This window comes from Chelonoidis abingdonii, chromosome 11 (genome assembly GCF_003597395.2).
Source record: "Chelonoidis abingdonii isolate Lonesome George chromosome 11, CheloAbing_2.0, whole genome shotgun sequence".
NCBI classification, from domain to species: domain Eukaryota; kingdom Metazoa; phylum Chordata; order Testudines; family Testudinidae; genus Chelonoidis; species Chelonoidis abingdonii.
The window spans coordinates 6,583,758-6,605,985 of record NC_133779.1 but is presented as its reverse complement, the minus strand read 5'-3'; the positions used below and the strand labels follow the sequence as shown (position 1 = coordinate 6,605,985).

The 22,228-nt window shown below is 60.0% G+C and overlaps 2 protein-coding genes across 2 annotated transcripts in view; one reads left to right on the top strand and one right to left on the bottom strand.

Moving 5' to 3' along the window:
* The window catches only part of CKM (creatine kinase, M-type), an 8,211-nt gene extending 7,740 nt beyond the window's left edge, over positions 1-471 (top strand). The window contains exon 7 of the mRNA XM_075071455.1: positions 232-471. Within this exon, the coding sequence (XP_074927556.1) occupies positions 232-413 (182 nt within the window). The 3' untranslated portion in view covers positions 414-471. The remainder of the gene's footprint in view (positions 1-231) is intronic.
* A 3,374-nt stretch (positions 472-3,845) lies between these two features.
* The window catches only part of MARK4 (microtubule affinity regulating kinase 4), a 52,836-nt gene continuing 34,453 nt past the window's right edge, over positions 3,846-22,228 (bottom strand). The window contains exons 7-15 of the mRNA XM_032797945.2: positions 21,761-21,880; positions 19,422-19,521; positions 18,868-18,977; positions 10,688-10,844; positions 9,804-10,018; positions 9,015-9,118; positions 7,139-7,405; positions 5,585-5,629; positions 3,846-4,673 (exon numbers count right to left, since the gene is read on the bottom strand). Of these exons, the coding sequence (XP_032653836.1) occupies positions 4,340-4,673; positions 5,585-5,629; positions 7,139-7,405; positions 9,015-9,118; positions 9,804-10,018; positions 10,688-10,844; positions 18,868-18,977; positions 19,422-19,521; positions 21,761-21,880 (1,452 nt within the window). The 3' untranslated portion in view covers positions 3,846-4,339. The remainder of the gene's footprint in view (positions 4,674-5,584; positions 5,630-7,138; positions 7,406-9,014; positions 9,119-9,803; positions 10,019-10,687; positions 10,845-18,867; positions 18,978-19,421; positions 19,522-21,760; positions 21,881-22,228) is intronic.

Genomic DNA, 22,228 nt, shown 5'->3' with positions numbered 1-22,228 from the left:
GGTGGTGGGGGGTGGGGGGGGGGGGGGGGGGGGGGGGGGGGGGGGGGGGGCAACCAGGCAGCTGTGATGTGGGGGGGCTGGAAACGTGCTGGGCCATCGCTGCTGCCTGGGGTCTCCAGGGGCCTGGCAGCTGTGGGTAGAGACGCCAAGCTAGCATGGTGGGGCCAGGAGGCTGGTGGGGCTGCTCCGCTGCAGTGGGGTCTGGGCTCAGCTGCATGGCGCTGTGCCCCCCAGGTGGCGTGGACACCGAGGCCGTTGGTGCCGTGTTCGACGTCTCCAACGCCGACCGGCTGGGCTTCTCCGAGGTGGAGCAGGTGCAGATGGTGGTGGACGGCGTCAAGCTCATGATAGAGATGGAGAAGAAGCTGGAAAAGGGCCAGGCCATTGACGACATGGTCCCAGCCCAGAAGTAGGCGCCTGCCCCCTGCCAGCGGGCACGTGTGACCTAATAAAGTAACGGTGGCCACCCAACAGCCTGGTCTGTGTCCATGGGGGTCCTCGCGGGAGCGCAGGTGGCGAGAACAGCTCATAATTCCTAGTGGGCAGCATGTCCCTGTGCCAGCCGTGGGGCTCCGTGGCAAGGGGCTGTCACGCCCCCCAGCTCTTGTGCTATGGGGAAGGTTGGGCAGGAACCGCCCCACCCCCAACTCCCAGGTATGTGGGTGCTGGGCCAAGTCCCTGGCTTTGGAGGGGGTCCCCACACCTGATGGGCAGGCAACACAGTAGCCAGCCGCTCTGCTCTGCTGGGGCGGGGGGCACTGAGCACCCAGGGCTGACCTTGCTATGTCTAAGCCCCCCTGCTGTGCGCTGGCCTCGAGCTGTGTGCCCCCCATGGGCATGTCAGCTCCCCATCCCCAAGTGCACCTGGGGAGGCAGCTGCCAGCTGTTTCGAGCCCTACAGCTGAGCTGCTCCGCCATCTGCCTGGCCTCACCCAAGATTGTGTGTTAGAGGGGCCATGGTCTGGGCAGGAGAGGCCAGGCCAGCCCCGGAGCTCCTGCTGCCCCCCTGGCTGTTTACAGGGAGGCCCAAGTGGCCAGGGTGAGGTTAGCTCGGGGGGATGCTGCCCCCCGGGGTGTGCAGCAAAATGCCCACCTCCACTCTGGCCATAACAGCCCCTGGCCCCATACCTGCCTGGCTTCTTGGGAGCCTGGTGTGGTGGCTTCCCTTGGCTGTGTGCAAGGGGCAGGACATATGCCCCATGATCTGCCTGTGCAAAGGGCCATCTGTGCTGGGGGGTGTGGCTCAAGTGGGAGGGCTCCAACCCTGGCATCACTGCTCCAAGGAGCTGGGGCCCCTTCCCCCTTAGGCCCCTCTCCCCATGGCCCTAGTAGCAGGTGGAGGCCCTGGGGCCCTGTAAAGCCACACTGGGTAGCATCCTCCAGCCCTGCTCAGTGCCTGCAGCCCAGCCTGCCCTCCCCTAGGCACCTGTTTGACAGGCAACCACCTCCCTGGCATTGGAGCTCGGCTTAAAACTCCTGAGAAGCACAGAGGCCCTGGGAACAGGGTGCCAGCTTGTCTCTGTCAGTTGCCCGTCATCCCGACTCCAGGAAGTGGGGCTTTGAATTGCTCCCTGGGAGGCTGGTACCACTGGTGAATGTGGGCCTGAGCCTCCAGAGAGAAATGGGGCAGTGCTGGAGGCTGACAGCAGCAGCACCTGTGCCCTCCAGCCATCCCCATGTGAGTCCCCCTGCTCCCTAGCCCAACCAGCCATCTCATCAGATCAGATCTCAGCTGTGCCTTCTAGCTCCCCATGCCCTCCAGCCCCCCAATTTTATGAGACCCCAGCGATGCCCTCCAGCTCCCTGCCCTCCACGCAGAGATGCAGTCTCTGGTTGCTGGACGGGGCTCCCTTCTTGGCACTGTCCTGGACCCTGCTCTCCTGCCAGCCCAGCGGGTGGCATCATCCCAGAAGGGATTCATTGCATGGAAGCAGTGGGGAGGGGGAGGGGGGTGTGAGACCGGACACACAATGTGAAACAAGGCAAAATTGGTGCTGGAGTAGCTGCCCAGGCTGTCCAGAGCTGGCATCTAAGTGCCTGGCACCAGGTGCCAATTACCCTTGAGCAAAGCAGGGTGATAGTGCGTGGCAAGCGCTAGGCACCCACCATCTTCATGCAGGGGCCAGTGGAACGCCCACCCACAGCACAGAACCCCCGCTCCCCAGAAGGCACTCCTGCTGGTGCCAACCTGTGCCTCACACCACGGCTTTCTGCAGAGCTGCCCAGGTTTCCCAGCAGCCCTGGCACCTGCACACGCAGGCACAGGCCACCCTGCCACTTGCTAGTGGAACGGAGACAGGACAGGAAGTCCCACTCCCATGGGACTTGCTGGGCTGACAGTGCCTGTAGTGGGCTGGGCCTTGAAATCACCTACACATTAAATACAAACCCCTCTGTCCCTGCAGCGAAATCCTCTGCACTCTGCCCCGTGCTCACGGCCGACAGCAGTCTTGGAGGGGTGGAACAGCTCTCAGGACGCCTGGGTTCAACCCCAGGGCAGCCTCCGCCGACACAGGTTTCTTTGCAAAGCACCCTGTGCTCCCAGGGTGGCAGCCCAAGGGTGGAGACAGAGGAAGGCCTGCGCTGTGGCAGTGCCAGGAGAGACGGGCGAGACCTGTGCCCACGTGGCGGCGAAGCAGGAGCCAGACGGGGCGGAGGCTTCCTATGTTTATTGGGGGTCAATACAGACTGGCGCACAGGGCTGGAATAACTTAAAAACGTCCCAAGGCTATGGCTCGGTACTCTACACAACCCTAAGGGACTCGGGGCTATTTACAGGGGCTGTACAAGGGGGGAGGACCCACCAGGGCTTTCCCAGGAGCTGCCTGTTGCTTTGCTATTCTCTTTAAAAAATGCGGCGGGGGTGTCAACAGGCCCCTAGCTGGGCCCCCCCCAACCCAGCCAGGATGCCCGCTGCCTAGGGATGCCCCCCCACTGCCAGGATGCCTGCCACCTAGACACACCCTCCAGCCCGATGGCCAGGACACCTGCTGCCTTGCTTACAACCTCCTTTGTTCCACCAGCCTCCAGCCCCTCCACTGCAGCCCCCGCAGCAGCAGGGCATAAGGCCAGGCTGACACCCCCAGGCCTGGGCACGCATGGGCAGGTCGTGCCTCTCCATGGGAGGTTCAGCTGTGCCAAGCTCCAGGTCGTAGCAGCTCCGGTGAGGCCATGGCCCACTTGGGGCCCTGCCCGCCAAGGAGGCTGTGCCCCGAGCAGCACTGAGTCCCCCTGGAGGTCCAGCCTCCCCAGAGGCCGCCCGCAAGGCCCCTCTCAGCCACTGGCCCTGAGCTGAGGCAGGCAAGCAGGGCGGAGGGAGGGCTGGGGTCAGAGCTGCCCCCAGGGAGGGGGCACAGTCCCTCGTGCTGCTCTGCCAGGGCTGCTGGGCAACAGGGGTGAGCACTGGGGCAGCCATGGGCACTGGGGCACTTGCCCCATGGCTCCCAGCTCCCAGCTCCATCCCCCCTCTCCCTCCCCCAAAGAGCTCAACCAACAAGGGGCATCCAGGGCCTGAGTCATTGCCATGGCCTAGGCTGGGACCACCCCCGAGGACCCCGCACTCGCCCTGGCACCTGCTCAGCACTGCTGTGCCTAGAGGGGGCCCCCCCTTGTCCCTGTGCTGGGGAGACTTGTGACCTCTCGGCCACCCAGGGAGATGGGGCTCCCCTCTGGCCCAGAGCTGGAGGCGAATGAAATTGTGGGCCCGGTGGCTACACTGCTGTCCCAAGCGTCTAGCTTCTCACTCCGGCCCCACTGCATCGCCCCCAGCCCAGAGCCTCCTGCCCTGCCCTGAGCCCACAGTGGCCTGTCAAACCTGGAGTGCCCCCCTGTCCCCTGAGCCCCCCAGCCCAGAGGCTCCCACCCTGCCTCTTCCAGAGGGCCCTGCCCTGTTCCTGCCAATGTTATCTCCCCACCACCTGGTAAGGTTGGGAGTGCTCCCCCATACTAGGGCCAATAGCTCGGTGACACCCCACAATTGGCTTGGGGAGCCCCCTGCTGCACTAGGCTGGGCATGCCCCACTGTGTGTGGGGCAGCCCTGGGCCTGGCCCCAGCCCAGAGGAACCAGGCCCAGCCCCTTGCCCCAGAGGGGAACAGTGCCCGGTGCCCGTGCTCTCCCTGTGAGCCCCCATGAGCAGCAGGGCAGGCCCCAGGCCTAGGCCCAGAAGAGGAGAGGCCAAGTTCACAAGCCAGAGGGGTCAGGGGCATTTCCCTTACAGGCCCAGCTGCTGGCCAGGTCCGTCCCAGGGCTGCACTGGCTCCAGGCCAGGGAGCCTGGGGGGACGACCCACCTGCAATGGGGCCAGGCAGGCCGCTGGGCGTGGGGAGGCGTCCAGGGCGCTAGAGCTGTAGCTGGCTGGCAATGCTCGTCACCACGGTGCGGAAGGCCAGCGAGGTGCCGGCCAGGCGCCGAAAGAGCACGCCGGTGAGACCGAGGCGCTGCAGCCGGCACACCTCCGCCTCGAAGTGGCAGAAGTGCTCGCTGGCACTCTTGGCGTGCGTGCAGGACAGGAGGAAGGGCTCCAGCTGGTGGCAGTGGCAGCTGGCTGAGTCCGTGGCCTGGCGCAGGGCAGCCATCATGGCCTCGGGGGGGTGGGTGCTGGTCACCTTCACATTCCAGGTACATCGGAGCAGCCGGGGTTCTGCTTCCTTTTGATTCCAAGGTAAATTGCAACTGTGGGCGGAAGGAGCAGAGGGGGTGTCAACCGGGCGGGACGGGGGCTGCAGGGCACCAAGCTGGGTCCCTCGCTGGGGGGCTGGGTCCCTGCCGAGACACTGTGCTGCCAGAGCGCCAGAGCAAGGGGGCAACTGCGTGTGGAGGCCAGGCTCTGGGCAGTCCCAGCAGGGCAGGGCAGGTTCTGGGCAGCCCAGGCAGGGCAGGGCGGCTTCTGGGCGGCCCCAGCAGAGCAGGGCATGTTCTGCGCAGCTCCGGCAGGGCAAGGCAGGTTCTGGGCAGCCCCGGCAGGGCAAGGCGGGTTCTGGCAGCCCTTGTGGGATGGGACAGGGCAGCCCCAACAAGACAGTAGGGGGTGGGGCAAGCGGGACTGGGCAGCCCCAGTGGGCTGGGATGGGGCAGGGCGGGGCAGAGTGGGACAGGGCTGCCCCAGCGGGCTGGGAAGGGATGGGACGGGGCAGGTCAGGGCTGCCCCAGCAGGTTGGGATGGGGCAGGGCGGGTCAGAGTGGGACAGGGCAGCCCCAGGGGGCTGGGAAGGGGCAGGGCGGGGCAGAGCGGAACAGGGCAGCCCCAGCAGGCTGGAAAGGGGCGGGGCAAGTCAGGGCTATCCCAGCAGGCTGCGAAGGGACAGGGCGGGGCAGAGCGGGACAGGGCAGCTCCAGCGGGCTGGGATGGGGCAGGGCGGGGCAGGCCAGGGCAGCCCCAGCAGGCTGGGATGGGGCAGGGCGGGGCAGGCCAGGGTAGCCCCAGCAGGCTGGGATGGGGCAGGGCGGGACAGGATTGCCCCAGAAGGCTGGGAAGGGACAGGGCAGGGTGGTGCAGGGCTGCCCCAGCGGCTGGGAAGGGGCGGGACAGGGCTGCCCCAGTAGGCAGGTCGGGACAGGACGAGACGGGGCAGAGCAGCACGTACCTTGTGAGCGCAGGTCCCCCGATTCTCTCAGGTTCGTCTGCGACCCTGTGGTGTGGACAGAGCTGCAGTTAGTGCTGCACTCAGAGGGGGCAGCGGTGGGTGCTGGGCACAGATAGACAGGGCTCCTCCCAGCCCTCCCCCCAGGTGTATGCCCCCATCCCCAAGCCGCGAGGGGCCCTGAAGATGTCTCTGGTCTGGCGGCTGTTGATTCCTCCATAGTGGGCAGAGGGGGAATGATGGAGGGTATCTGAGGCTGCTCCGGATGGTCCCTGAGCCCTCCAAATGAATCCGCATGCTGGTAGCTAGGCCATGGGTTCAGCCGGGCTCCACCCCCAGCAGATGGGGCAAGCTGGGAGCAACTGGACGGTGGGGGCAGCATCTCTGCCACTTTGGGGGGCCGGAGCTGGATGCTGCATCACTAACCCCTCTGAGAGCTGCGGAAGGAACCAGCGTAGGCACCTCACCCCATGCAGCCGGGCATGGGCACAACTAGGGGGCTCAATTCTGGGGCTGCGGTGCAGAAAGGCCCTGCCCTGGGGGAACCTGTCACCCCACAGGCCACAGGAGCAGGTAGGGACAAGGGGCTTTTGGAGAGGACCCCAAGTATTCTCAGACCCCCACAATATGAGCCCTAAATGTCTGTATGGTGGCATGGGTAGGATCCACACTGCCCTTGGGCACAGGAGCAGTGGCCTGGCCACACTGCCCTTGGGCACAGGAGCGGCGGCCTGGCCATACTGCCCTTGGGCACAGGAGCCGTGGCCTGGCCACATGCCCTTGGGCATAAGAGTGGCATCCCGGCCCTGCGGACTGCAGTGCACATACAGCTCCCTGCTGTCCAGCCCAATCCCACCCCCTCCCCGAATAGAGCTCCCGGGATTCAGGATTCCCCGGCTTTCAGGCTGGGGGGCTGAAGTCCAATACCGGATCTGGAATGAGAAAGAACAGGTACGAAGAGAGAGCACGCGGAGGGGGGACAGAGCGAGGGAGGGGACAGAGCCAGGGGGGAGCGGAAGCAGCGGCACTTACTGATTTTGGCTCCTTGAGGCACAGAGGCGCCAGAGACGCACCTGTTAGAGTTCTGCCGCTTAGACGGGTCAAGAGTGACCCTGAAACAGAGAAGGCCGGAGTGAAGGGGAAGCAGAGAGCTAGAGAACAGAGGCAGGAGGTGCCCATGCCAGGCACACGGCTCATGCAAGGAAACTTGGCACCCAGACCCCAGGTGCTAACCTGGGGGTCCCCACAGCGCCCTCTGCTGGGAGAGGCTGGTACCAGATTTGCTGGGAGCCCCCCACAGCCACCACCCTCAGGCTGCCCCCCCACAGCGCCCCCTGCCAGGAGAGGGTGGCACTGGATTTGCTGGGCGCTCCACCACAGCGCCCCCTGCTGGGAGAGGCTGGAACTGGATTTGCTGGGAGCTCCCCACAGCCACCCCACCACCTCACTCCCCAGAGCCCACCTGCTGGGAGAGGCTGGCACTGGAGGAGTTGGGTGTGTCCCCTCCACAGCTAGCACCCTGCTCCTTGCCCCATGCCGAGTGCTGGGGGCACTCACCTCCGCGTCAGCTTGGAGGTGAGTTTGCTGAAGAGATTGGAGGTGGCGCGGCTGCGGCTCTGGGGCAGCGGCGTGGCCTCGTGGGACAGCGTGGGGGAGGTGGGCGGCCCGTTCTGCACGGTCCCGCGCCGGTCCCGCACCTGGCCGCCGTGGAAGGTGCTGCGGATGGTGGTGCCACGCGAGAGGCGGGTGCGGTCCGAGGATGAGGAGGACGTGGCGATGCTGTGGCTGGAGGGCGACGCGGGGGGCACCCGGTTGGTGATGGAGCTGGGGAGAGCGAAGAGAGCCCCATTGTGAGCCTCAGATACTGTTCTCCCATCCCTGCCCCATGCACCCTCTCCTCCCCACCCCTATGCACTCCCTGCCTTATAACCCCACCCCACCCTCTCCTCCCTGTGCCATAATCTCCACACACTCTCTCCTCCCCGAATCCTATGCACCCCCTGCCCCATAACCCCCATGCACCCTCTCCTCCCCACCCCTATGCACTCCCTGCCTTATAACCCCTACATACCCTCTCCTCCCTGCCCCATAGCCCCCACACACTCTCTCCTCCCCGCCCCCTATGCACCCCCTGCCCCATAACTCCCAAGCACCCTCTCCTCCCCACCCCCTATACACCCCCTGTCCCATAACCAGTGTTCCCTCTAATTTTTCCCATCCATGTGCAGAAATAATTTTGTTATGTGCCCCACTATGGAGGTGATACGTGATACATGACCATACTGGGGCACATAACAAAATTCATGGGGTGGGGGTGGGGCCGAGGGGGTTGGAGTGTAGGAGGGGGCTCAGCGCTGGGGCAGAGGGTTGGAGTGTAGGGTGAGGGCTCTGGCTGGGGGTGCAGGATCTGGAGTGGGGCCTGGAATGAGGGGCTTAGTGCTGGGGTAGAGGGTTGGGTGCAGGGAGTGAGTGCTTTGGGGCGCAGCTCCTGCCCCATAACCCCAATGCACCCTCTCCTCCCCACCCCTTATCTATCTCCGGCACCTCTCCTCCCCACACCTTATGTATTCCCTGCCCCATAATCCCCACGCACCCTCTCCTCTGGCCCTTATCTATCCCTGCACCATAGTTGCCACTCATCACTCTCCTCCCAACCACGCCTATGCACCTCCTGCCCCATAAGCCCCAGGCACCCTCTCATCTGCACCCCTTATTTAATCCCTGCCCTACAACCCCTAAACACCCTCTCCTCCCTACCCTATGCACCTCCTGACCCATAACCCCATGCACCCTGTTCTCCCTACCACTATGCACCCCCCACCCCATACACTTACTACTCTATTAACCCCTATGCATCTCTCTCATCCCCACTGCTTCTGTACCTCCTGCCCCATAATTCCCACAGGGTAGGTGGGGGAAGGGGCCCTGTGAGGTTATCCCAGGATCTGTCATAGTGCTGCCTGTGGGGCACTGGGGGGAGGGGGCCCTGTGAGATCATCCCCCCCATCCCTCAGCTCAATCATGGCTGATGCTTGTGGGGGAGGGGAGGGGAGGGGCTTCCTCCCCCACCAAAGCTTTCCTCTCACCCACCAGCATTGCCCATCCCTTCTGTGTCCCCCCACCCCGCCTTACCCAGACTCACAGCAGCAGCCTCTGCCCCTCACACCTCTGGGCTGGGGGGGCAGGAGAGCCCCATCCCACTCCCTGAAAACCTGCCCAGGCACAGCAGCCCCTTCCCCCAGACCAGCCCTGACTGGGGGAGGGGGCTCAGCAGAGCTCCTCCCTCACGCCTAGGGCCAGGGGGGCCTGGAGCTGTGGCAGCCCCATCTCAGAACCTGGTATTGGCCCCTGGGCCCATCCAGCCTGTCATCCCCCCATCCCCGATCAGACCCCTGGGCCCCTCCCAGACAAGCCCCCGTCCCAGCCCGGCTACCTGTTCTCCTTGCCGTTGTGCAGCAGCGAATGGCGGTCGGCACCGGGCCGCTCCGTGCACACATACGTGTTCCTCCGCGTCATCACGCTCGACGGGATGTTGTTCTGCAAGGGACCTAGCGGTGCTGAGCCCCAGATCTGTGGGGCCCATCTAGTGCCCACCACCCACAGGCCCAGGGGCACAGGAGCACCAGCTGGCGAGGAGACAGGCCTGTCCCCTGGGCCACATGCCATTTCCCTGGCACACACCTCTACTGCCCATGCCCCATGGCACACACCACTCCTTGAGGTACCCTGACTGTCCCCCAGGGGCACACGCTGCTCCCCAAAGCACCGTACCCATCCCCTGGGGGCACACGTCGCTCCCCTCTAGCACCCCGTTCCGCTGCTGTCCCCCAGGAGCACACGTCGCTTCCCCCTACCCCACTGCCCTCCCCCCAAACTCCCTCCAGCCCCCCATGCCCCCCCGGGCCCCCCCCCCCCCCCCTCTTCCTCATCCAAACTCCCTTCAGCCCCCCACTGCCCTAGCCTCTCCCGCGAACTCCTCACTCCCATCTCCCTGAACTCCCCCCACCCCCCTGCTTGTCCCCCTCCCCGCCACCCCGGGGACACATACCACTCCCCTGTCCCTCCCAGGAGCACATGCTGCTCCCCCTGGCACCTCGCCCTGCTGCCCATCCCTTGGGGCACACACCACCCTGTCACCTGGCTCAGCTGGCCATACCCCTCCTGCCAGCCACCCCCGCTGTCCATCCTGGGGCCTGCCCCCCGCCCCAGCACCCCGCCTCACCGTGTTGATGGTGCTGTCCTTGCGCCGGTCGGGGATCTCTGATTTGTTGGGGTTGTTGGCGCTGCTCACCATGGGGCTAGAGGGGGGGATCCCGCGCCCGCTGCTCACCACGCTGCAGCTGGCCTTACGTGAGGGCATCCGCTCCTCCTTCAGCTCTGCCTCCCCAGTGCTCGTGGGGCTCCTCTTGGGGTGCATGGGGACCGGCGAGGGGCCACCTGTGGGCAGGGGTAGCTCTGACATCCTGCCCGGGACCCTTGGCTGCCGCCCCGCTGGGTAGAGGGGGCAGCAGGTGGGGCTGGCTGGCGTTGGGGGCTTCATCTTGCTCTCCCATAGGGTTTTACTCAAGTCACAGTCCCCCTGAACTCCTCCCTGCCCTGACCCCTTCCCCAAACATGGTCCCCCACTGCCCTGACCCCTCCCCCGAACTCCCCACGGCCTCCCACTGCCCTGATCCTTTCCCCAAACACCCCACGGCCCCCCACTGCCCTGACCCCTCCCCCAAACACCCCACGGCCCGCCACTGCCCTGACCCCTCCACCAAACTCCCCACAGCCCCCCACTGCCCTGACCCCTTCCCCGAACACCCCACGGCCCCCCACTGCCCTGACCCCTCCCCCAAATACCCCACAGCCTCCCACTGCCCTGACCCATCCCTCAAACTTCCTTCCCCCTGAACAGCCCCAAGCTCTCCCCTGCACGCTGCACAACCCTCCGTACCCATTCCCCAGAGCCCCCAGGCAGCACCTGGCGCCCAGCTGCCTTTTCACTCTGGTGCCCCATGGGGTTCTGCTCAGCCGGTGCCCAGCAGCCCTCAGGATACGGGGCCTCAGAACCAGGGGCCTGTTGCTGTGGGCAAGGGCTGAGTGGGGCAGCCTGGCACTCACAGAAGTCACTGTGCCGCCGCTGCCGGTGGTAGGTGGAGGAGCTGCGCTGGCTCTTGCCATGGGAGGACGATTTGCTGGTGCCATTGGAAACCTCGCTGGGTGCCCGCACCCGGGCCAGGGAGAGGCTGCTGCCCGTGCGTGACTCACTCCCCTCCACCTGTCGAGAGATGACACCTGTACTCTCGCATGGGTAACCCTGCCCTGCACCTAGGCACTGGCTGGAGTCCGGGTGGGTGACACTGGCCAGAGGTGGAAGGTGATCTCAGGGTGCCCCCTAGGGCCAGCTCCTTTGTGCCTGTGACCAACCCACTGTACTGTCCTGCCAAGCCAGCGCACACCCAGCATGGACTGTGATGTCCAAGCCAGCCGGTGGTCCATGTCTGCTGGGGGAGTTCCTGCCTCACAGGAGCGGGGGCTGCTCCCCTCTCGTGCTTGCACCAGGGCTGGGGCTGGCCCAGTTTGGAGAAGGGAGGCTGAGCCACAGCCCTCCCAGGAGAGAAACCTGGGGGCTGTGTCCTGTTTGCTGGCTGGTCAGTCACCCCTGGCCTCCTGGGCCCACTCCTGGGTGCTGCTCCCCAAGCCCAAATCCCACCATGGACTCCCCCGAGTTGCCCAAGTTTTCTGTAACGGTTATATGGAGCTGAGGCATACCTCAGTTTCCCTCTGTATGATGCACGGCTGCCCAGTGGGTGGGACGAATTCAGCCATTGAAGAATGGCTCATCTGTGGGTCCAGCAACAGAGATCCCGCCAAAGAATGAACCATCCCCAAGTAGCAGCAGGACACCCAGCTGGCAGGCCAGGGGAATCAGGGCTCAGGGGCTGCCTTCTGCAGGAGCTCAGACCTGGGGAGCTAACGGGGATGGGGGAGGGAGCCATCCCTGCCTGGCTGGCTCCTCAGGCTTGGCTAGGCTGGTCTCTGGCCTAGCCTCGGCTGCTGCACTGCTCCAGGCCAGTCAGAGGCGAGGGCCAGAGGCTAACACATGGCTGCCTTGCTCTGCAGAGGCTGCCGGTGTCACTGTGACACTCCTGGGAGCATCGTGCAGCAGTGGAAGGGGACGGTGCAGGGCTCCGCAGGACATTGACTGGGCTGGACTTACTGCAGGGAGACGGGGTTGCCAGTGCTCAAGGCCCAGTCTTGCTGTCCTGGATGCCTGGGGCCTGGCCCTATGGAGCTGGGGAGGTTCTCAGGACCTGGCCCACTAAAGGGGTCACTCCTTGGAGACTGATCACAGGCTGGGGAACAGACCGGCCCTGTGACTCCGGGACACCCTCCCACACCAGCCCCAGTCCCCCTCTGGCCCCTGCAGCCAGATCTTGGCTGCAGGGCGTGGAGCTGGCAACTGCCTCATGTGGTTGCTGCCCCTCCCAGTTCGGAATCGCTGGCACATTTCACCCAGCCTCAAAATACCATCACAGAGGCTCAAAGTATATGTATATCTCCCCCACCCCCAACCAGGAAGTGGAGCAAAACATGCCCCCATGGTTAACCAGCAGAGCAACGGAGATGGTTAGGGACAAAAAGACATCTTTAAAAGTCCCATGGAGGGAAACAGAAAGGAGCCTAAACTCTGGCGAGGCAAGTGCAAAAGCGTAACTAGGAAGGCCAAAAAAACCAGTTTGAAGAGTATCTAGCAAAAAACACAAACAGTCAAAATATAAACGTAAAACACATCGGAAGCAGGAAACCTGGCAAACCATCCGTGGGGTCGCTGGACAATGGAGGTGCTAACCGAGTACCCTGGGAAGACAAGGCCGTTGTGCAGAAGCTAAACGAATTCTTTGCATCAGTCTTCACTGCAGAGGAGGTGAGGGAGATTCCCAAACCTGAGCCATTCTTTTTAGGTAACAAATCTGAGGAACTGTCCCAGATTGAGGTGTCGATAGAGGTGGTTTGAGAACAAACTGATAAACTGAACAGTAATAAGTCATCAGCCCCAGATGGCATCACCCAAGGGTTCTGAAGGAACTCGAATGTGAAACCGCAGAACTGCCACAAGGTTACTTACCTGTAACTGGAGGCTCTTTGAGATGTGTGGTCCCTATCTGTACCCAACTGAGGGTTATATGCATGTGCCATGTGTCCTGGCCAGAGATTTGGAAGTAGTAGCATCTGTTGGTCCATGAATGTGCCCTTGCTCCGCCTCAGGGTTTAGTCTGAGGCGATAAAGGGCAGGGTGGATTGACTGCACCCTCAGTTCCTTCTCTCCACTGCAAGTTGCACAGATCCGCAGCAGAAGGGAAGGAGGGTGGGACTGGAATTCAAATAGGGACCACATAGCTTGAAGAAGAGAAGGTTCGTAAGGAGCTCCACGGGTTCGTAAGGGGCTCACACGTCTGTAAGCAGCACGTCATGAAACGTGGCTGTAGTCGATGCTCGTGCTCTTGTGGAATGGGCTCGTAATGTGCGCCGAAACCTACTTAGAGATCCAGTGTGTGGAGATCGCTTGCTTCTTAATCCTTTCAGCTATCGCCGTAAACAGTCTAGGGGACTTGCTGAATGGTCGAGTGAGTGAAGGCGCCGCTCCTCTGCCAAGGCGTGAGTGTCACAGAGTCCCCGGGCGATGCTCTGAAACTGCTCCCCACAAAGCCAGTCAGGACTCTGGGGAGCCTCCCCTCCCTCGGTGCAGACTGTCTGCAGGGCAAGAAGCTCACACGACTTCACCTCCCGGGTCTCTTCTTGGAGCATTCAGCATATGCCCCTCTGTGCGCTTCCCACAGCGAGTCCGCCCAGGCTGGCTCCTAGGGAAGCCAGAGGGTCCTGTCCCCACGTTGCAGTCAGATGTGACTCGCAGCCAGCCAGTAAAACAGAGGTTTATTAGATGACAGGAACAGGGTCTAAAACAGAGCTTGTAGGTACAGAGAATGGGACCTCTCAGCTGGGTCCATTCTGGGTCTCAGTGAGCCAGACAACCCCGTCTGCCCTCACTTCCCGTCCCCAGCCAGCTCCAAACTGAAACCCCCTCCAGCCCCTCCTTTCTGGCCTTTGTCTCTTTCCCGGACCAGGTGGTCACCTGATCTCTTTGTTCACCTTTAGCTATTTCCTTGCAAGGGAGGAAGGGCTCTGGCCTTTTGTTGCTAGGAGACAGATTGTCAGCCATTTATGCACCCTGGAGATTTTTAATATATAGGGGAAACTGAGGCACTCACACAGTATTCAGAGGAAACATTAAGAACAGTCCCACTTTGTAACAGTGAGGCTTCGGAAAGAAGCCAGGTAAGCGTATGGGTTGGTTGACATGAAAACAGGATACAACCTTTGGCAGAAACTTGGGGTGCAGACACAGAGAAACCTTTTCCTTATGGAACGCGAGATCCGCTGTCATGGCCTCCAGTTTGCCTACCTGTTTCACGGAAATAATAACTACAGGGAAGGCGGCCTTCACGGAAAGGAGAGACAGAGTGCAGGAGGCCAGAGGTTCAAAGGGTGATTTTATCAATGTAGTGAGGATGAGGGTGAGAGCCCATTGGGGGGTGATAGGTTGGACAGGTCCTAAGGAAGCATTTCCAAGACCTGCGAGTCAAGGGGCGGATAAAGACAGAGTGCCCCTCCACAGGGGACGGCAGGCACGGATGGTGGCTACATGCACCTTGATGGAATTTAGCACGAGTCCTGATGCCTTCAGGGCAGTACAGAAGAAGGGGAACGTCCATGTCCTCAGGGGAAAGACCTCCTCTGCTGGGCCCTGGAGGGGAAACGCTTCCACTTGGCCCCATAGGAGCCTCGTGGCCTCTTTCCTGCTACTAGAGAGGATGTCTTGCCCTGCCAACAATCAGTCCCATTCTACCGAAGATGCCCACCTGAAAACCAAGCTTTTAGGGGGACCATCTGTGGATCAGGATGCCTCATCCTGCCTCTATGTTGTGTGAGCAGCTCTGGGAACATTGGCAGTGGAAGAAGGGGATGCGCTAACATGTGGAGAAGGAGAGAAACCAGAATTAGTGAGGCCAGAACAGAACGATCGGAATGACTGTGGCCCTCTCCTGTCCGACCTTGCCTAGAACATGTGGCAGGAGCAGTAGGGAAGGAAAGGTATAATTGATCTGGTCTGACCAGTAGATGACTAGGGTATTGCCTTGGGAGTGGGTGCCGACCCTGCCCCCCTCCCCAGGGAGTACTGGGTGCCTTTGCTGTTGGCATGGGCGGCGAAGAGGACTCTGGTGGTTGGAGTCTCCCCACAAGTGGAAATGTTGACAACCATGGAGTCATGGAGCGCCCATGAATAGCCTTCTCAGAGAGTCTGAAATCACCTTCTGGATCCTGGGGAGATAGTCTGCCGACAACAGGATCTTGTGGACGATGCACCAATCCCACAGACAAACCACTTTCGTGCAGTGCTGGTGACTGCGTCCCCCTTGCTTGTTGATGTAATTAACGGTGGTGATGAGAACATGACAGGAGTGAATGGATGGGAGAAATGCGCGGGACGCCCTCCACACCGCCCGAAGCTCCAGGATGTTGATGTGCATTCTCGATTTCTGAGGGATCCAAGTCCCCCTTGTCACGTGCTCATCATGAGCAAGGCACCAATGGCTCTACGGATGGGGAAAGGGAGGGTACTGCCACTGAGTTGGTAGAACCTCTGGATAGTCATAGCGACGTTACAGGAGGTGCAGACCTTGCACTCCGTCTGTGTCCTCCGATGCTGTGAAGCCAGAGCCTGCAGTACTGGCAGAACCGCAGGAGCCATAGGGGAGCAGGTGGGAACATGACCCAAAGGAGGTAAGTTCCAGGTAGGAAGGCATATCCCCTTCAGTGGCAACTGTACCTGAAGACATAGGCACCTCACCACCTCCAATGCAAAGACTTTGTGAGGCTCGGGGGCTGACTTTGGCCTTCCCAGTGTCACCGGCATGCACCCTGTAGCCGGAAGTGGAGCTGGAATGGAGCACTGCTGCAGAACCCAGGGTTCCCTTGACTTCAGTGGCACCAACCGACCTGGAAGGGGTGCATGGCATGGTGGAGCCAGGACCCTGTGATGCGTCGTGCTTGTGAGCCTTGGAACATGCCGCTTCTCCATGGCTGGAACTTGTAGATGATGCAGTGTCCTTTTAGGGCCATGCACATGCATCTGAGCCTCAAAACTAGGCCCCAGCATGGGTCCATAGCACTGGTACGAGGGGAACCCGGTTTGGGTCTCCATGGTGGGAGGTGCACTCCTGGGTTTCTCAGGCTGATGTACTGTGGGGGAAGTCCCTGCCTGGGGTCTGACTGTGGTCTCATGGAGACTTCCATGAGGTAGTTCTTGAGGCGGAGAACCCAGCCTGCCGGGGCACGGCTTGGGAAGGAGAGGCGGATACGGCACCTGAAAGCAACATGGGTTTCTCCCAAGCAGTAAAGGCAGCGCTTAGCTCGTCACTGACCAAGAACGAGTGATGGCAGGAGGTACAGATCCCGAACCCCGATGTCTCCAGCATTACCCAGTACCCAGGCCTGGTTGCTGGGGAGGGTGAGAGGGGAGAGCAGGAAACCGGTAGAATGGCATCCCGAAGTCCCTAAGAATCCTAAAAACTAAATTACTGTAAAACCAACAAAAATACTAACCACATACAGGTAGAAAACTATCTCCCTGCCCCTACATTTTAGAAAGGGGATCACAAGAGACAAGAGACAAAGGCTCCAATTTGGACTATGCAGCAGTGAGAAGGAACTGAGGGTATGGTCAGCCCACCCTGCCCTTTATCGTCTCACACAAAACCATGAGACATGGCAAGTGCGCATGTCCGGACAAGGGACACTACTACTTTCAAGATCTCCAGCTCTGGATGCATAGCATGTGCGTACAACCCTCAGCAGAAGAGAATAGGGACCATCACTCGAAGAACTGAGGTATGTAACCTATTGCTTACATCAGCCTCTGTCCCAGATGACTGGAAGATAACTAATGTGATGCCAATTTTTAAAAAAGGCTCCAGAGGTGATCCTGGCTATTACAGGCCAGTGAGCCTAACTTCACTACTGGGTAAACTGGTTGAAACTATAGTAAAGAGCACATAAATAAACGTGATATGCTGGGGTAGAGTCAACATGGGTTTTGTAAAGGGAAATCATGCTTCACCAATCTACTAGAATTCTTTGAAGGAATCAACAAGCCTGAGGACAAGGGTGATCCCATGGATAAAGTGTTCCTGGATTTTCAGAAAGCTTCCCTCACTAAAGACTCTTAAGCAAAGTAAGCAGTCCTGGGATAAGAGGGAAGGGCCTCTCATGGATTGGTAATTGGTTAAAAGACAGGAAACAAAGGGTAGGAATAAACGGCCAGTTCTCACAGTGGAAAGAGGCAAATAGCGCAGTCCTCTAGGGGTCTGTGCTGTTCAACATATGATCTGGAAAAAGGGGTGAATAGTGAGGTGGCAAAGTTTGCAGAAGATAGAAAATTACTCAAGATAGTGAAATCCAAAGCTGACTGCGAAGAGTTACAAAGGCACCTCACTAAACTGGGTGACTGGACAACAAAATGGCAGATGAATTTCAGTTTTGATAAATGCAAAGTAATGCACATTGGAAAACATAAACCCAACTATTCATACAAAATGATAGCATTGAAATTAGCTGTTAGCACTCCAGAAAGAGCTCTTGGATAGTTCTCTGAAACATCCACTCGCTGTGCAGCGGCAGTGAAAAAAGCTAACAGAATGTTAGGAACCATTAGGAAAGAGATAGATAATATGACAGAAAATGTCACAATATAAATCAATGGTATGCCCACACCTTGACTAATGTGTGCAGCTCTGGTCACAAAAAAAGATCTATTAGAGTTGGAAAAGGTACAGAGAAATACAACCATAATGATGAGGGGGAATGGAACAGCTTCTGCATGAGGCAAGATTAGAAAGACGGGGACTGTTCATATTTGAACTATGGGAGTTATGACAGAAGTCTATAATTGTGACTGTCTGGAGAAAGTGAATAGGGAAGTGCTATTTACCCCCTCATATAAAGAACCAGGGTTCACCTAAGGAAATTAATAAGCAGCAGGTTAAAAACAAACATAAGGAAGTCAATGCACAGTCAACCTGTGGAACTCCCTGCCAGGGGATGTTGTGAAGGCCAAAAGCATGACTGGGTTAAAGAATAACAAGATAAGATCATGGAGGATAGGCCCATGGATGGCGGGTAGCTGAGATGACCAGGGACGCAACTGCATGCTCTGGGTGCTCCTAAATCCCTGATTGTCAGAAGGTGGGACTGGACGAATCACTCAATAATTACCCTGGTCTGTTCATTTTCTCTGAAGCACCCGGCACCAACCACTGGGCTACGTGGACCATTGGTCTGGCCGTTCTTAAGTGCATGGCTCTGTGACACTCTGCACCCCATATTCACCATAGTGCTATGATTATGGTTTGGTTAGAATATAATTATGATGCATCTTGTACAAAATATATCATGCGAGGTCTCAATGGAAAAGTTATGGTCTGCTGGGTATGATTATCCTATTTGTATGCATCATGTTTGCATTTGGAGTTATAAATATTGACTATGCACCTGTATTTCAAATGCATTTGCTCCTGGGTAACATGCACAAAGCTTTACATCCAGTCTAGCCAGCACATTGTGATTGGCCTATCCCAGTGGAATGGCCCCTCAACAAAGACAACGGGCCATGGGAAAAGCTTATCCTCACCTGTGGATGCTTCAGTCAGCGAATGAGTAATGGCTGCCATGACTCATCGAAGCATGCAAGGGCACGTGACTAGATAAGGTGACGCTGGGCTCCATGTTAGTGCCTTTATTTTTCCACAAACTGGGTTGGGAGCTTGGCTTGAAACAAAGAAGTTCCTTCCACATGGAATAAACTATAAAAGGAGGAGGTGACTTCAACACATGGTGCCTCACTCCCTCTACAACACAACACCTGGAAACAACCTTAGGAACAAAGACTGAACAGGGGAACGGGGGTCCCAGGCAGGAAAGAAGGAAGCTGGGTGGACAGTTCGTACTATCTAATCCTATCCAGTTTAGAGAACTTGGATTGCGGTTTTGTTTGATTTCTTATGGTAACGTGCTTTGATCTGCTATTAATTATAATCACTTAAAAGGGGGCCCAGGCTGGTGAGACAGAGAGTTCAGCGATACCCCAGTTCCAGGTTGCATCCCGGGGGAAAACACGTCACAGGTTCCCCATGGATCCTCCCCACCCTCAGATCAGACCCCAGCTCCCCTGGGCCCGCACTCACCTCATTCTTCCTGCCCAGCAGGAGATAGGTGGCCGTGACCTCATTGTATTTTTGGCTATTCAGGGCTTCCTTGATCTCCTCGCGGGTGTATCCCATTCCCACCATCACCTCTGGGAGAGACGGGCTGGATTCACTTCTGGCACAAACATACACACCCCGGGGCAGGTGCCATGCAGTGCCCAGACCCTGCCGGATGGCACAAGCCCCGTGTCCCCGGGACTAGATGCTAGGCCTATGGGCAGCGCCCATTTGCCCAGGTGCTATTGAGCCCTGTTGGGGCTGGGGTGAAGAAGCCATGTCCCAGCCCTGAGACCCTGTGCAGCTGCCCTGGGGGGAGTCGGACAAGGGTCCAGGCCGTAGCCTTGTTCTGTCCCACAGCCAGTTAGCTCGGGCCACTTCAGTGAGCCCTCCCCAAGCTGATGCCAAGCAGAGCCCCTCCCTGAACCCCAGAGGGACTGCGGACAAATGATCTCCCTGATGGGCATTCCCCCTCCATGGCCATCAGGGTCCAAGCAGTGGTGCCCACTCAGCACAGCAGGGCCCTGGATCCTCACCAATGCGCTTGGTGTCCCCAAAATCCTCCTCAGGCTCCTTGTAGGGCTTCAGCTCGTCGCCCTCATAGCCAATGTTGATCCATTTGTCCTTCATGATTTGCTGAGAGAGAAGGGACGGATTAGTGGGGCTGCTCCCTGCCACGCACCCATCACCCCTCCTCCCACACACAACCGGGACAAGGGCCGTGTCCCCCCCCCGCCACGTATCCATCCCACCCACACACGCATACCAGGACAGGATTGAGTCTGCCTCCCACCATGCACTCATCACACACACACACCCCGGGACAGGGGCCATGTCTCCCCACCACGCATTCCTCCCGCCCCTCCCCCCCACACCAGGACAGGATCGAGTCTGCCTCCCACCATGCACTCATCTCGCACACACACACACACCCATCACCCCCCCATGCAACTGGGACAAGGGCTGTGTCTCCCCCCGCCACGTATCCATCCCCCCTCCCTCCCACACCAGGACAAGATTGCGTCTGCCTCCTGCCATGCACCCATCACACACACACACACCCGTGATGAGAACATGACAGGAGTGAATGGATAGGAGAAATGCGTGGCCCGAAGTTCTAGGATGTTGATGTGCATCCAGGATTCTTGAACAGTCCAAGTCCCATGTCATGTGATTGCCCATGTGGGTGCCCAATCCAGCAAGTGACGCATCAATAATGAGTATCATGTTCAAAGAGGATGGAAGGAACAGTATCCCGGTGCAGACCTGACCTGGGGAGGAGAAGACGTTGGGTGGTATTGTCTGTAGGAAATCTTTGGTATGGTGGGTGGGAGAATAGGCCCTCTGGAGCCACAGCTGCAGGCAGTGAAAGCGAAGATGAGTGAAGGTCAAGAAAGGAAAGGCAAGCCCTGGCNCCCCTGTGGCATGCCGCCCCAAGCATGCGCTTGGCGCGCTGGGGCCTGGAGCTGGCCCTGCCTCCACAACCGAGACAGGGGACGCATCTGTCCCTTGCCACTTACCCATCGCTCCCCCGCACCCACACACACCAGGACAGGGGCTGTGTCTTCCTCCCACCATGCATGCACCTCCCCCACCTTGCACCCATCACCCCCGCGCCATGGGAAGGGGCCAAGTCTCCCTGCCCAGCACCCATCACTCTGCCCCCGTTCCCTGCCAGGCACCCTTCACCCCCACCCCTACTGGGACAGGGGCCGAGTCTCCCCACCCAGCGCCCCTCAGGACACAGCCTGCATCTCCCTGCTGGGGAACAGGCTGTGTCTTCCCACCAGGTGCCCCCCACTGGGCAGGCTCCCCACCCCCAACAGGGCTGCAGACCAGGAAGAGAGACAACAGGCTCAGCACACCCCTTCCAGTGCACCTAGGCCCCATCCCCGCTGCATGTCTAGAGATTCTGTGGCGCAGGGAGCCCGGCAGCCCAAATTCTGCCCCCCAGGGAGCCCCCATGGGCCTGTGGGAGCTGCACCTCCCCAGGGACTCCCTGCTGCCTCCACAGGCCCCACCCGCACAGGGGGCCAAGCAATGTGGGGGCTGCACGGAGCCTGCCTGGGTCCCAGACACCCTGTAATTATCCCCTGAGTCAATTACACTAATTACAGTCATTGGGGAGACAGCGCCAGGCAGGGCCCCACGCAGGCAGCACCAGCTTAATGAGAACTCGCCCCCGTGGGGATTGCTGCCACTCGGGGGGCACAGAGCAGAGCAGAGAGCAAGGACTGAGTCCCAGCTCCACGGACAGAGTTGGGGGGCGGGTAAAAGGGGCCAGAGAGCACAGGAGCGGCAAGATGAGGAAGTGGGAATGTTGGTAATATTTTTATGAGGCCCCTGTGTGCCTCAGTTTCCCTCTGGGCTTTGCACTGTTCTGCACAGGGTGTAGGAGGTTAAACAGTTACTCCAGAGGCAGAGGCGGTGCTGGGAGCCGTGGGTCACCGCACTGTCTGGAGGCTGCCAATGGGTTGTTCAGGACTGGCTGTAACCGACCCAGATCGATGGAGGGCCCAGAAAGCTAGTGACTAGGACGTTCACGCTAGCCCCAGCTCAGCTGCCTTGCTCTGCTGAGGCTGCCAGAGTTGCTGTTAAGCATCACCCCGGGGAGGGGACGGTGCAGGGCTCTGCAGGATGCCGGCTGGACTGGACTTGCTTCAGGGAGCCGGGGTCGCAGGAGCCCAAAACCCCATCTCGCAGTCCTGGAGGCCATAGGCCTGGCCCTGCAAAACTGGGGATCCTTGGGGCCCGGTCCACCCAAGGGACTGAGCACAGACCAGCCCCTGTGGGTCCATGACAGAGGAATGCCATGAGGTCCAAGTTCTCCCTGGGGCACCCTGCCACCCGCCCTGCCCCTGCCAGGGGCACTTACCTCCAGGGTGCAGCGCTTGGCAGGGTTGAGCACCAGGAAGCGGCGCAGGATGGTCTCGCAGTCTGTGGACATGTAGAAGGGGACGCGGTACTTGCCTCGCAGCACGCGCTCCCGCAGCTCCTGTGGGGGACGAGGAGGGGAAAGTCAGGAAGGGTTCCCCCAGCCAGCCTCCCTGCTGAGCCACCCCCAGGGACTTGGCTAGGAGCTGGCCCCACTCCCCCCCATACAATGGGGGGTCAACTCCGATGTGAGGTAGGGACTATAGGGTCCCCTGGGCCCCAGCTCTGTGCCCAGGCAATTTGGAAAGGGCAGGCTCTGGCTACAGGGGCCCAGAGCCTCCTCTGTGATCCAGGGGACAAGGCCCTGCAGAAAACATAGCCCCACCTAGAGACTGTCTTTCTGCTGGGCCCTGCCACCATGCCCCCCAACACCTCCACCCCCAGGACTCCCACGCCCCTGAGACACCCC